General features: G+C 42.6%; 1 protein-coding gene across 3 annotated transcripts in view; it reads left to right on the plus strand.

The window, feature by feature from the left end:
- The window catches only part of si:dkey-91m11.5 (PH_BCR_vertebrate and RhoGAP_Bcr domain-containing protein), a 32,581-nt gene that overhangs the window by 11,437 nt on the left and 6,234 nt on the right, over positions 1-14,910 (plus strand). For 2 of the 3 annotated variants that reach the window (XM_034541604.1, XM_034541605.1), the window contains 14 exons: positions 1,671-1,852; positions 6,311-6,415; positions 7,678-7,863; positions 8,907-9,014; positions 9,226-9,286; positions 9,392-9,444; positions 9,532-9,672; positions 12,722-12,843; positions 13,186-13,351; positions 13,581-13,700; positions 13,897-13,972; positions 14,077-14,181; positions 14,300-14,374; positions 14,807-14,904. In XM_034541604.1, the coding sequence (XP_034397495.1) occupies positions 1,671-1,852; positions 6,311-6,415; positions 7,678-7,863; positions 8,907-9,014; positions 9,226-9,286; positions 9,392-9,444; positions 9,532-9,672; positions 12,722-12,843; positions 13,186-13,351; positions 13,581-13,700; positions 13,897-13,972; positions 14,077-14,181; positions 14,300-14,374; positions 14,807-14,904 (1,598 nt within the window). Of the gene's footprint in view, positions 1-1,670; positions 1,853-3,815; positions 3,848-6,310; positions 6,416-7,677; positions 7,864-8,906; positions 9,015-9,225; positions 9,287-9,391; positions 9,445-9,531; positions 9,673-12,721; positions 12,844-13,185; positions 13,352-13,580; positions 13,701-13,896; positions 13,973-14,076; positions 14,182-14,299; positions 14,375-14,806; positions 14,905-14,910 lie in introns of those variants that run through there. The other variant, XM_034541606.1, reaches the window with a different exon arrangement.

Consider the following 14,910-nt stretch of genomic DNA (forward strand, 5'->3'; position numbering starts at 1 on the left):
CGAATTGCTGAATTTTCCGGCCAGACCTGCCTGGACACTTCCTCGGTCGCGGCCCTTGTGATCGCTCGAAACATCGGCGCTCACTGAGGCTCTATTGTGACGTCCACTTTCTCACACTTGGCACTGCCAAAATGAGCCCTGTGCATTTGAAAACGTTCCCACAAAAAGGCACAAATGGCTCCCGTGTTCAAGACCTTAAGAACGCGTTTTGTAAATCCTCCTCTTAACTTAAGCTCTGACTGCTTCTTTAGGAGATGGTTTGTGTGTCCGAGTCGGCCGCCTGAGAGAGGATGTGTTATTCATCCAGTGCCGGGGCCGATGTATAATCTCACTGGAACACAGAGTGGCCTTTCACATGGACTTCCCCTGTGCTCTGACGCTGTTTGTCCTGCAGAAGGCTCTTCCTCAAGCAGTTAGTTGAGCCCTCTGCCTCTCTGCTGGGCCCAGTGTGTTTGTTTCGAGTCCTTTGTCACGGCCTCTGTGGATGTCACCCTGTCAGTTCGCCTGTCTTTTCAGGCCTCTCCAGGGTGACTGGGCTTTATCCTCCCCCCGGTTTCCGGAATCCTCTCCATCCTGTTTTCAAGCCGAAGGGAACCATTTTATTGTCCTCTTCTTCACACACCTTCCTCCGCATTGCTAGACTTGGTTGTCTTGTTTTTTTATTACTGCTGTTGGAGATGGCTACGCTGCATCTGCCACATCCTTGCCGACGATAATGATGATAATGATGATATGTGCTGGGTGAGTCAGGGGTGGCTGACAGTAATTACAAAGCACGTTGATCTCCTGGGTGTCCTAAAAAGTCAGAGATCACAAGGATGACAAGCACAACTTATATTTCTGTGTTGTTTCTGGCACATGCTCCCTGTCAGCATGGTGCAAAACATCCCAGAATGAAAATCTTCTCTGCCCCGTGTTTCTTATTTTCCGGAAGAGCTGCATTTCTCTCTGAGCTTTGAGGCCTCTTTGACTTGGAGACCCACAAAGTGAATATTATACCAGGTTACGGCGGCGCCTTTCAGATTCTCTCTGATCCTAAAGGAGACACGCTGCACTACAAGGCTGGCATGAGGAGAGCATGTGTGTTGCCCCGGCAGTTCTCTAGGCTTATCTAGTCGCCTGGCACAAGCCCTCGGTGGCTGGCACGGGCTGTGTGTGGTAGATGTGTGTAGGTCACCGGTTTATGAAGGTTAAAAGAGGATTTGATATAAAGACAAATGGCACGCTGCTTATGGTGTTTATTGTCAACTGGCATTACTGATTTGACATTTATGTCCTTTTTTCAGTTGAAGACTTTTATTTGTGTGCTTTTTTTTTTATCCAGGGGCTGGACAAAATAACAGCAACAACAATTTAATGTGATTCAGTCACGGACGGATTAACAAAATAAACCGTTGCCTCCTTGTTCCTTTCACTCTTCACACAGTATTTATTTAGAATGATGTAGTATGTTAACATATCAACTGAAACTAGGAAGCAATCAACACTGAATTTCAATCGGTAAAAAGCTTTAATAGCCTCCATCTACCTTTTTAATCTCTATTGACATGGTACTAGAATACCAACTGAAACTTTTGTTTCAGCCTGCTGCATTTCCCATGATGAATTTACTACACGGCTTAACAGCTTAATGACACCCCATGTGACTTTTGTCTTTTTATTTCTCACAGAGGCTCCCTACAGTGAGACCCCTCCGTCATATGGCTATGACCTGGAGCACCCAGAGGAGCACCAGCCTCGTCACGACCCTCTATCCTTCACCGGATCCCCGACCTCCTCGCCACGATTCCGCTCCAAGAGCCGGAGCAGCCGAGACACCCAGTCCTCCGGCTCTCTGGAGTCCACGCTGTCGGTAATGTTACTGGGTTAAACTCCCACCATCTCATCCCAGCTCACAGTGCTGCTCCTTCATCTTTCTGTTCCCCTGCTGCTGCTGCATTGTCCTTCACTGTCCTTCACTGTCCTCTCTCCACGCACCATTCAACACTTTGAGCAGCGCTGGCGTCTCATTCTGTGATGAGAAGTTGCCATGTGTTGTAATAGGATTGCTTATTTTATGACACGAGGCCAGTAATGTAACCATGTGCATGCTGCCAGTCTCCTTAGCAGTTGTTATGATTGTTTAGTAACTCCACAAATCTTTCAAAGGGATTACGAATAAGTAATGCCTGTCCTGCTGTTTGTTGCCAAAATCAATCACTTTTCCAAAAGGCTGACCCGTGACGAGAGGTTTGCTGGGTTGACTACTCTTCCTGACCAAGTGAATCAAGCACAAAGCAGAGCAAATACAGGGTGACTTTCGTGATTTAGTACACACTTCATCAAATGACGACACAATTAAGTTTATTTTCTCCGACTTTGGAAGTTTCCTCCATAGCTATTAACTTTTTTTAACAGGCTGAGTAGCGCCCTGTATAACGAGTTAACTGAACTTTATGTGTGAAATCAGTGAAGGACAATCCATAAAACTACAGAAGAATTGTCCTTCTAGCCAGGCATTAAGAGGCATCCAGAGGCCGACAATAAAATTCACAGTTGACAGTCGAGCTCCCAGATGTGAGTGCTTTTCAGTGTGAAACAGGGCATTGCTGACAAACACCGCACATACTCAGCAAATATACTGTGGGCGAACAGATGTGAAAAAGAGACGCAGCTCCCCTCCCCCTCTGCTCTGTTCCTATCCTATCTGTGTTATTCTTATCCTCTGGTGTGTACTCTTGGTGATCTTCAAAGCCTAAATCGTGAGGGTGGGGGGGGGGGGGGTTAGACAGCATGCAGTTTTCTTCTTAAAACTAGCGAGTATAATGGCTGAGCTGGATACAGCCCCTCTCAATGCTTGAGTGAGCCTCTTACTGATATGAGAGCCCACACCAGGATAATAATAATATAATACATATGTGTGCTCTACATATAAGCAAGGTAAAAACATAACATCAATACAAGTAAACATTTCAGAAAATACATGAGGCAATGAACACAATAGAGGAATAGAAAATTACAAATACAAAATAAAGCAGAACAGACAAACTAAAATGAAGGGCCTTGAAGGGCCCCACCGGAGGATCTAAGGCTGCGAGCTGGCTCATATGGGGCTAACATTTCAATGATGTAGCTTGGGGCCAGACCCAGGCATGCTTTAAAAGTGAGCAGCAAAATCTTTAAATCAATTCTAAAACTAACAGGGAGCCAGTGGAGAGAGGCCAGGACTGGAGTCATGTGATGCCGTCTGTTAGAACCAGTCAGAAGCCGAGCTGCTGCATTCTGGACTAGTTGGAGGCGGGAGATGGATTTTTGATTTATGCCGGAAAGGAGGGAGTTGCAGTAATCGAGTCGAGAGAAAATTAGTGACTTTTTCCAGATCTAAGCGTGACAATATGGGTTTGATTTTTGATTTTTTGATTTTTTTTATCTGTGATTCAAAATTTAATTGAGAGTCAAACATTACACCCAAATTTCTGGCAACAGGTTTTAAATAAGCAGCCAGGGGACCAAGTTGACTCTTGATGAGACTGGTGTTATTGTTTGGGGAACTGAATAATATGACTTCTGATTTGGAGTTATTGAGCTGAAGAAAATGTTGAGCCATCCAGCAGTTAACGTCAGAGAGACAATCTAAGACAGCAGCCAGGCTCTCTGGGTCACCAGGTCCCAGCGGAAGGTATATCTGTGCGTCGTCTGCATAGCAATGAAAAGATACGTTGTGTCGCTGGAGGATTTGACCGAGTGGAAGCATGTAGATAGAAAATAAAAGTGGACCTAAAATTGAACCTTGTGGTACACCACAGGTAATGTGAGTCGTGGAAGACGAGTGATTACCTATGGTGACCGAGTACGATCTTTCTAAAAGGTAAGAATAAAACCAGCCAAGTGCAGTGTCCTTGATGCCAACCCAGGTTTTGAGGCGATCGATTAAAATGGCGTGATCTACAGTATCAAAAGCTGCACTAAGGTCTAAAAGAATTAAAACGGCGCTCTCCCCCTTGTCTGCTGCTAAAAGGAGGTCATTAGTTACCTCAAGGAGGGCAGTTTCTGTGCTATGAAGTGCTCTAAAACCTGACTGAAATTTCTCAAATATATTATTATGATTCATAAAAGCTAGGAGTTGTGTTGAAACCACTTTTTCTAAAACTTTTGATAAAAATGGAAGTTTTGAAATTGGCCTAAAATTGGAAACAACAGAAGGATCAAGCTTAGGTTTCTTTAAAAGAGGTTGTACGATTGCATGTTTAAAAATCGATGGGAAAGTACCACTTGCTAAGGAGCTATTTATAATTAATAAAATACTGGGCCCTACAGTGCCAATAACCTCTTTGAGAAATTTAGTAGGAATAAAATCAAGGCTGCATGTGGCTGATTTCATGTGTGATATAAGTTGGGATAAAAAGGGCAATGATACAGGCTGAAAATGACAAATAGTTTTGAATGTCCCTACTGGTATGTAAAACTTGGGTTGGGGGGGGTAATTTGTTGTCTTATTTCATTTACCTTATTATTAAAATAATGTAAAAACTTCTCACACATCTCTTGTGAGGCATCAATAAAATGACAGGGGGGGTTATGACCTTGAATAAGACTCTGGGGTTTGAATGATTGTTTAGAATTAAATTGGAGAAGAAAGAGGTTTTTGATTCTTTAACTGCCTTTTGATAGTTATTCATTGACTCTTTCCAAATATTATAAAATATGTGGAGGGCAGTTTTTTTAATTTTTTTATTTCATTTTCTTTCCTTTCTCCTACAGTCTCTGTTAAGTTCTTTGGTGGATTCATTTATCCAGGGCTGTGGTGTTCTGTTTAACTTGTTGACCTTGTAGGGGGCAACAGAGTCCAGGACAGTCTGACAGGTATGATTAAAAAGAGAGACCAGCTCCTCAGTATCAGAATGTGGATTAAAAGCACTTAAAGAAGCAGCAGTAAAACGCTCTGAAAATTTGCTAGCAGACATGGAATTAAAACCCCCGCAACGGCCAGGTGTACTGTGAGTTGTGGGAAGCTGGGATAAAACCACACTGAATAAAATTGATTTGTGATCAGACACACAGATATCCTTAATTTTAAAGTTTTCGGGGCTGAGACCATTATACAGGACAAGGTCGAGGATGTGACCCTTTGAATGTGTCGGCTGTTGTATTGCCTGAGTGAGGTTAAAGGATTCCAAAGTGTCCATAAAATCTTTGACAAGAGTCTGAGACGGGCAGCAGACATGCATGTTAAAATCCCCTAAAATAAGAATTTTGTCATATTGTGACATAAAATAGGCTAAAAGTTCGGCAAACTCTTGGATAAAAACACTGTTAGACTTTGGCGGTCTGTAGATTATAACAATTATGACAGGGTCTTTAGAGTTAACCATAACACCAAGATGTTCAAAAGATGTATAGTTACCATGTGAGATGGGAGAGCATTTGAAACCTTTTCTATGAATAATAGCAACCCCCCTCCTCTGCCTGACAGCCGGTTGATGAAGGTGGGTAAAATCAGGGGGGGTTGCCTCTATAAAAGGACTACAATCTCCCTCAGATAACCAAGTTTCTGTGATGACAAAAAAGTCCAGTTTGTTATCAGTAATAAAATTGTGGCATAAAAAAGACTTATTATTTAGTGATCTGATATTTAAAAGACCAACATTTGCCAGATTCCTATTAATTGGAGGTAGTGAGGGATGTTGCAGGGGAACTCTAATCAAATTATTATGGTTAGCAGCAGCGGGATAAGCCACTGAGCGTGCTGCAGTGGGTATGCGGTAGGGACTAATGGAGGTAATAAAAGGTGTACCAGTCCGGTTTTGGGGAGTGGAGTCAGCAGGAAGAGTAGAGGGTGGTGGGGGAGCTGTAACAGTTCCTACTTTCGTGCCACCATCTCGCTCTTGGGGACTGTTGTTGTGATGACGAGCTGCAGCGATGCGCTCGGCCGACCAGAGGGAGGGGATGGAAAGCGTGGAGCGATCAGGCCAGGAGTAAACAAACTTTCTGCGGGAGGTATCCTGATGGCCAAAGCCATCAGTCATCCTGATGGCTTTGGCAGAAAGTTTGGTGTAACAACTCCTGCACTAGAAACACATTTGTCTTCCTTAAGATGCTGAGAGTCTCTGGTGCCGGCCTCTTGGAATGTAAAACTCCTACAGAGTTTAATCAAATCTGGTCTGTCCGTAATCCCACAACAACAATATCTGCAGTCAGGGGTGTGCAGAGTTGTGTGGATAGTTTCTGAAAGATCAAACCCATTAACGCAATCATATTTTCCCCAAGAGTCTTTTTTTGTTGGAGAATGTCTTCCCTTTTATATTGTTTTCTCTTCCCACCATGTTTGTAGGTGGAGTTGGATCAGGAGAAGGGGCTGGAGATGAGAAAGTGGGTTCTGTCAGGGATCCTGGCCAGTGAGGAGATCTATCTCAGCCACCTGGAGGCCCTGCTGATAGTATGTGAAACTTAGAGCACACACACAAACAATAATTTGTTGGTTGACCCTTAGTGTAGACAAAAAGATATGATTGAAATTAGAATAAATAAATAATAAAAACAAAACTGGTGATATAGCTAGCATCTTTAATTGTTTTTTTCTTTAAATGCTTGAGTGTATCATATGTATTCCTTTTTTAAAATTATTATTATAACTTTAGAAAGAAGAAATAATACCTCATCCTCTTACAAATTCAAAAGTGATTAAAAAAAACAACCTTTTGCTCAGTTTATTACACCCAGGGGATTTGCAGCCTGGGTCTGGTAGATGTAGCCCGTTAGTAGCAAAAACCTTATCTAGATATTGGCGTGTACCCGTAATTACTGAGTCAGTTAGGGAAATTATCTCACTTTGAAAGAACAAATAACATGTTCTTCCTCTTGCAAATAAACAGAGGAAGTCATAGGTGATAAAAACATACACTGCCTTGCTCAAGTCAATACACTAAGGCTGCAATACTATATACATTGTGAGATAATATTATCAAACTTTTGACAATGAAGTTAATGCTACTGCTGATTAACCGACATCACTCAGTGAGTTTGCAAACTATCTAACTTCTGAAATGAGAAATAACACGTTCTTCCTCTTACGAATAAAAACAAAATGTACAACTAATGAAAACACATCTTTGCGCAACAATAGCTTATCTTAGCTAACGTTAACTAATGTTTGAAAACCGTTGCAAGATATTTCTGTGTCACTGACATTACTGAGTCAGTTAGTGAAACTATCTAACCTCAAACAAATAACTCATTCTTCGTCTTACAAATGAAAAGATAAATTAAAAAACACAACCTTGCTCAATTTAATACACTATTACTAATGTTAGCTAACTATTGTGTCGATATTGCAACAGTCTGTTTGTTACGTTGCATTTTTTAATTTACTATTATAATTGCCACTTGTTGTTACAGTGGCCACTGCTCAGAGTTAAAGCTTGGCTTTAACTTGTAACATACAAACACAAACATTGTTGTCTTTTTTATGATTGGGGTAGTAGTATGCAATAAGGCTTGTTTCAGCAGATCTCCTAAAATCTAAATGTGTCTTTGAACCCTTATTGTGTTTGTGGAAAAATCGTCTTTCTACAAAGAAAAAAATTGACTTGTGCTATTACTTTCTGTTGAAGATAAGCCTGAATGACTTCCTTTGGTTATTGTTTCATACAGTACATTCAGTAAATGTTTCCTACATTTGGACTGTGATTATTTTTCCAGCCCATGAAGCCTCTGAGAGCAGCAGCCACAACATCCCAACCAATGCTGACCATCCAGCAGACAGAGACCATCTTCTTCAAAGTGCCAGAGCTTCATGAGATCCACAAGGACTTCTATGACGCTCTGCTGCCCCGAGTCCAGGACTGGGGCCATCAGCAGTGTGTGGGCGACCTCTTCCAGAAACTGGTATGGGGATGATGTATTGGTTAGCTTCAGTAGGACAACCCAGGAACGAATATGTTCAACTTGAATAAGTGTGTAATCATCAGTCAGACAGTAATTATTGATGGTGGAAATCCATTTATATTGGGTCAATTATATTAATACACTCTACAAATATAATTTAAGATGTGTTATAGTTGAAGGAAAACATGTTATGATAATGTTTCAGAGCCAAAGCTAAAACAATCGGTTTTTCCACTTCTTTTAATCTAACTTGAATGCAGCAGGGAATTGTTACAAATAGAGTAAACAAGAGGAAGTCTTAGAGAGCCGTGGTGTACAAAGTGTCTGATGGGCTGATATGAGTGAAATGTTGCGATAGTTGTTAGATTTGAAACACTTCGAATATTTGTTTAACTGCAGTATGAGTGCGTAGTTACCACACAAGGTTAATTACAGTATGGCAATCGCTTCATCTGATTTAAACCCTCCTTTGTATCAAATAACATGAAACCTCACTGCATCAAAACCTCACTGCATCAAATCCTATGTTGGATTTTGATCAAACAGACCACCATTCGCCGAGTCAGTAACTTTCAGAAACTAAATACACTTTAAATGTCAAGCCTTGATCATTAATGATGGTTAAAAGAGGGGAGACTTTCAGGGGGGGGAAAGGTGGGAGTCTTTGGCTGTTACTAAAGCTCAGTGGATCTTGCAGTGCACATGTGAGTAGACTGACTGGAGTCATCCCCCGGCCAGATAAAAGCCTTGCTTCACCACATTATTAGCGGTAAAGGAAAACATAGGAGGTTGCTGGATAAGAGCTTCCACTGTGTTTGCTGTTGGATAAAAAAAGATGAAAAATGTTTATACATGGATTTACATATAGACATGTGAGAAAACATTGAATCACACTCCTTCTCATTAATTCCTCCTGTAATACTGTTACGTCAACTCGTGCCTGAGCACAGCACACTGTGACAGTGCTAAGTACCCAGTGGCAGTCGCATACTAAAAGCTACCTTCAGGATGAATCTAATCTGTGCTCTACTTGTGCCCTGTAGGCGAGCCAGCTTGGAGTGTACCGGGCCTTTGTGGATAACTATAAGGTCGCTGTGGAGACGGCGGACAAATGCTGCCAGGCAAACGCTCAGTTTGCAGAGATATCTGAGGTATGTAATCACGCTATGCGCAGCAGCCAAATATTTGATGTTGCACAGCTGCCCGAGACAAGTGATGATAGGGCCGTTTTCAGCCGTCCTCACGGGATAAATGCCACGCAGCTCTTAACAGCGGCGCTGATTGTTTTAATTGCGCTGTGGGGCAGTGATTTAATGAGGGTATTTCTTCTCACCATTCCCTCCGGTGTTATTTTCCTGCCAGAATCTCAAGGTCAAAAGCACAAAGGACTGCAAAGACCAGTCGGCTAAAAATTCACTGGAAAGTGAGTACTGATTGAAATGAATGGCCAGCCAGCCTCCACATCAATATTGCTATAAGTAGTTGAGCTGTGACCAGGCCTGTTGAACTGACTCTGCCTCCTCCACAGCGCTTCTCTACAAACCGGTGGACAGAGTGACGCGCAGCACACTCGTTCTGCATGTAAGTCGATCTGCCAAACACGAACCTGGCGCAACATCTTGTCTGTTTGGGGGATTGAATTTGCCATCATTTGTCTTTCTATTCTAGGACCTCCTGAAGCACACGCCCTCCAGCCACCAGGACTATGCACTGCTACTGGACGCCCTGCGCATCTCTCAGAACTTCCTGTCCAGTATAAATGAAGAGATCACCCCACGTAGACAGTCCATGACAGTTAAGAAGGGAGAGGTCAGTATGGAGAGCTGACTCACTTCATCATCTCAGGGTTATCTCAATGCTTCTGACTGCAGAAGAATAAATAAATCCTCTTTTCAAATAAATGATCAAATATGTTTTTGGTAGATAAACCAAAATTCCATCAATTATTGTTGATTGAATGTAGTTGGTTGTAGTTAATATGCACTCAGGGCTTGAGTAGAGAAGGACAAATTAAGAATTACAGTGTGTTCCTATGTGGAGCACTTGTTCCCTTTGCCGAGGAGAAAGTGGGTGGTTTGAATGTTGTGCTGGCACAGTGACGAGTCCTGGCACGACAGAATTTGCTCCTTGGGCCACTCCTGCTTCTGCTGCTTCTGGTTTTATATTTGTCCAGTATATGCTTCGCTAACGTACACCCCTTTTTGGTGAAGTACTAACTCAGGCACAACAATAAATGCTGACGGCTTTATGCTCACATGCTCACTGTGACAATGCTAACATGCTGATGTTTAGCAGTTATGACCATGATCACCATCTCAGCTCAGTGTGTTAGCATGCTAACATTGGCTATTTAGAACTAAACCCAACGTACAGCTAAGGCTGATGAAAATGTAATGACAATCCATCCAATAGTTGTTGAGGTATTTCAGTCTTGACCAAAGTGGTGGACCAACTGACCGATTGACACAGCCATCCATAGAGCCATGCCGCTAGTGTGGCTGTAATTTATAAAGGGAATCAGGCTACATGTTATGAGATTATATGTTACTAAAGTTCTTGATTTGCAGAACACTTGATTGTATTGATTTGAGGTCTACAAAATGAGGGAATTAACTTACTTGATTTTTACTCACTGAAACAGGAGTAATTTAGGATCATATCTGCCATGACACGAAAAGCTCTGAGCACGTGGTGTCTGGAAGCTGCAATAAAACCGGATTGTGAGTCAGGTTATTGCTGACTCATCTCAGCATGTCTGCTTTAGTTGCGAAGGAAGTCAACAATAGAGGAAGCTCGTGACGAACACTGGAGGAGAAGGGGTCTCCGTGTCGAAAACCAGGAAAACCTGTCGATCACTCCCATCCTCTCCTGCCAACTCCGCTTCCCAGAAATGACCTGCAGCACTCCTTATCAACGTTACTGTCTAACCAGCCTTTTGCTCTGGGTGTGTACCGGCCTAACCATGCTTCCTGAACCGTCGCCCCCTCCATCCCCCCGCTCTGATTCAGTTGACCTGAATGAGAACTTCCTCTGTTTTTTCTGGGAACTGGCCCCGCCCACCTGGGTGGGATATTAAATCAAAGAAAGTTCTTGGGAACATTCTTTTGTTTATAGTTTAGGAAGTCTGAGGTCCCACAAGGAGATTGACGGATAACAAGCCAGCACGCGACAGTTCAGTCACTGGTTTGAGTTGTTGGCATCAGCTGTCAACCAATTTTGCACCCATTGCTGATCTTTTGCACCGTAATTACCACGACCATTTAAACTCACAAGCTTGTTTAGCCCCACCTCTTGCGCATGCCTCGCTGCTCTCCGTCTCATTATAGTGCACAATAAAAAATGAAGCAGATTCTATTGCCAGGAGGGAGTGAGCGCTGTGCAGTTACAGCTCTTGGTTTTCCATTGGATTATTGACTATTTGCGGTTGTGTTTGTGTCACAACATAATAAGCGGATGTCCTCTTCTCTTTGAAACCAGGACAGTGCTCAACATGTTTGAGAGGCTTCCAAAGGGGCCTATAACCGGCCCGCACTGAACTGGAGTGCCCTCAAAACAGAATGGGAAAGCAATGCTGCAGTGATTTCCTTGTTTTTGTCGAACTGTGGTTGGTGTGGGACGGTTGAGTCTCACATGGGCACCGTCATTGTAAACAGCCTCAGCGCAGAGGTCAAAAGGCTGAGGGGGGATTTGGACGCACGCTGCTGCAGGAAGAGCGCTTCTTACATGGGCTGGACGAATCACCGAGGATGCTGCTGGTGGTTGAAGAAACATGCTGCATACACTTTCCGCCTTGTTTTGGACACGTCACAAATGATTTATTGCTTTGGTTATTGTGTTTACTTCCACCATGAGCTTTGCTACCATTCATCCGACTGCACAATAATGTGTACAGTAATTATAAGCACGTACCAACATCAGCAAAAAATCATTGTTTGTGAACCCCAAATTAAAGCAGTTTAAACTAATCGTCAATATAAACCTTGAATTAGATACTGTACTTTCATCAGTTCTGAGCTGTTGGTGCAGTAAAATAGTACCTCAAATCTCACTCAAAGTTTCATGAGAAATACTGAATCATTTAGATTATCGGGGGTGTATTTGAGACAAATGAGAGTTATATACTATGAGTACATTGTGTTAGGTTGTAGTGGATTTTATATATATTTGCACATGTAGATAAGAGAAGTTTATGTTTTAAATTAATACATAAAGAAAGATATGATAATTAATTTGGGATATTATGAGGAATATTCTGGAGGAATGTATTATGAAACATAAGAGAGGATCACTGTTTTATTATTCTGTTTTAATGACAAATGTAATGATTAACTGTATGATGCATGAGAATGAATGAATGTTTTATTGTTTAGACAATAGTTAAAATGGATGCCGATTGAAACCTAATGTGTTGCTTTTATTCGGAAGGCAGGATAATAGGGTTTTATTGTGAAGGGGAACTTCCTGTCCTTGACCGGAAGAGTGAGCTTTGACCTCGCCTGTTTACTAATTGGCGTAGCGAGTAGAACTGCGGCATCCTTTGAACTGACCAATGGAACTAACCTTTAGGTGTGAATTCATTTGCATGACCATACTAATAGCCGAGCATTTGTTCTGGGGAGATGGTTCTACTGGTCTGGAGACTCGAGACAGCCCCGGTCTGTGGCTCCTTGGGAGCTGCACTCCGTCTGTGGAGAGTTCCTCCTTTCTGGCCCCACGATCGTGAACGCTACATGAGTATTATCTTTGCCATTAAATATTGTTAAACTTTAACTCGAATCCTGAATTTCCTGCGGCCACGGGACCCGGAGCTTTGAACACGAATCTTACAATTGACTTAATTCTCTTCTCCTGTTTGTAGAACCGTCAGCTGTTGAGGGATCGCTTCATGGTGGAGCTTGTCGAAGGTTCCAGGAAACTCCGTCACGTCTTCCTCTTCACGGACCTGCTGCTCTGCACCAAGCTGAAGAAACAGGCTGCGGGGTGAGTCTGGGTCGGCGTCCTGCCCGAGGTTAGGTGGCCTGGAAAAGCCATTGGCTCAAAATCCCTGCGAGGGAGTGAGAACCACGCCGCCCAGACAAACATTAAACTTGTAAAAGTCAATTCTGCTTTGCTGGAAATAGAACAGTTTCATTGTGACCAACCAGCGGTTGCAGTTGCAGATGAACGTTATAATTTCAACAGTTTTCAAGCTTGTGGCTATTCGTACTATTGGTTTCACGCTGTTTAAAAAAACATTCTGGTGAAAGTGAAGGGCAACATGACAATTACTGGGTGAAGAAGAAAAAAATGACGTCGTTATACACACATTTTGTGCTCCCACAGAAAAGGGCAACAGTATGACTGTAAGTGGTACATCCCACTGGCTGACCTGACTTTCCAGACCATTGAGGACTGTGAGTCCACCCCCATCCCGCTGGTCCAGGATGAGGAGATCGACGCCTTGAAGATCAAAATCTCCCAAATCAAGAACGAGATCCAAAGAGAGAAGGTGAGGATTCACAGATATTAAATACGCCGACAGAAACTCAAGCCTCAAAATACAAGGAAATGTGTAGTTTATGTTACATTGGTTTATTAGTGACTTGAAACACCTCAACAATGACAGCTTTGTAGACTAAACTATAATACAACGAGGGACGTATTAACACATGTGAATAGAACAAATGGCTAGACAGCGTGTCCTGCATCACATTTAACCTGGGACTGTTAATCTGTAGAGAACCACCAAAGGACCCAAGGTGATCGAGCGACTGAGGAAGAAGCTATCGGAACAGGAGTCTCTGCTGCTTCTCATGTCGCCCAACATGGCGTTCAGAGTGGCCAACCGAAACGGCAAGGTGAGTCACGAGTCCCAAAGAAGGTTCCTTTTATTAAATTCATGCTAACGATCATTGTGAATATCTTGCACTTGTCAATAAAGAACTTCTTAACATGGTTTCTGCTGCCCTCTGCTGGTATTACGCGTGCCATTACAGCATGAGAGTGCAATAACGTACAATACCATACAATATATCATTCCTTTATTTTTTTTAGGGTTTCACGTTCCTCATCTCTTCTGATTACGAACGTGCCGAGTGGAGGGAGATCGTTCGCGAGCAGCAGAAGAAGTGTGAGTTAACGTCGGCACTTTCTACAAGAGACAGTAGAGTATTATTATAACAGTTGTAATATCAAATTGGTGTGACTTGAATTCCCCTTGACTGTGTCCCGCAGGCTTTAAAAGCTTCTCTCTGACTTCTCTGGAGCTGCAGATGCTAACTAACTCATGTGTGAAACTGCAGACTGTTCACACGATTCCAATGACCATGAATAAGGAAGGTAAGGTTCACAATGCATTCCACTTTTTAGGGTTTAATATACGTCTTAATATATATATATATACCTAGTTTTGTATTTTCTTTGTTAACCTGCATAATCTAAATGCTACCTTCCGCAGATGATGAATCTTCTGGTTTGTACGGCTTCCTAAATGTCATCGTCCACTCTGCGTCAGGGCTGAAACACAGCTTAAGTAAGTTGGTTATTCTCCTGTTTTTGACTCTGAGTTATCTCACTGATAATTCTAGAGGTTGCATGCAGTGTCTCATCATCCTCTGTGTCATCTGCCCTTCCCCCCCCCCTCTCATTCTCTGTGGCTGTCAGCTGGGTGGACAGCTGCATTGGAATAAGTGTGATTAGCCAGGAACACTGTGTAGCTGCCTCAAATATGTCTCAAATCACTGTCTGCTCCAACTTATTTGCTCTCTGACACAAAAGGTAGCCAGGTAACATTCAGTGGCATGTTTCAATAAAAGGGGATTCCACTCCTCTTTGCTGTTTTTTTTTTCAGGTACTGAGACAGTAACTGTAATGACACCAGACAGAGAGCAGATGGATGTGAAGCTTTAGTTTTTAGTTTCATTTTGATTCAGCCATTCAAACTACTTCTGCTTGTGCCCACCAGACCTTTACTGCTCTCTGGAGGTGGATTCCTTCGGCTACTTTGTCAACAAAGCCAAAACACGCGTGTACAGAGACTCTACAGAGCCCAACTGGAACGAGGTGAGA

Source organism: Cyclopterus lumpus, chromosome 9 (genome assembly GCF_009769545.1).
Source record: "Cyclopterus lumpus isolate fCycLum1 chromosome 9, fCycLum1.pri, whole genome shotgun sequence".
Taxonomy (NCBI): Eukaryota; Metazoa; Chordata; class Actinopteri; order Perciformes; family Cyclopteridae; genus Cyclopterus; species Cyclopterus lumpus.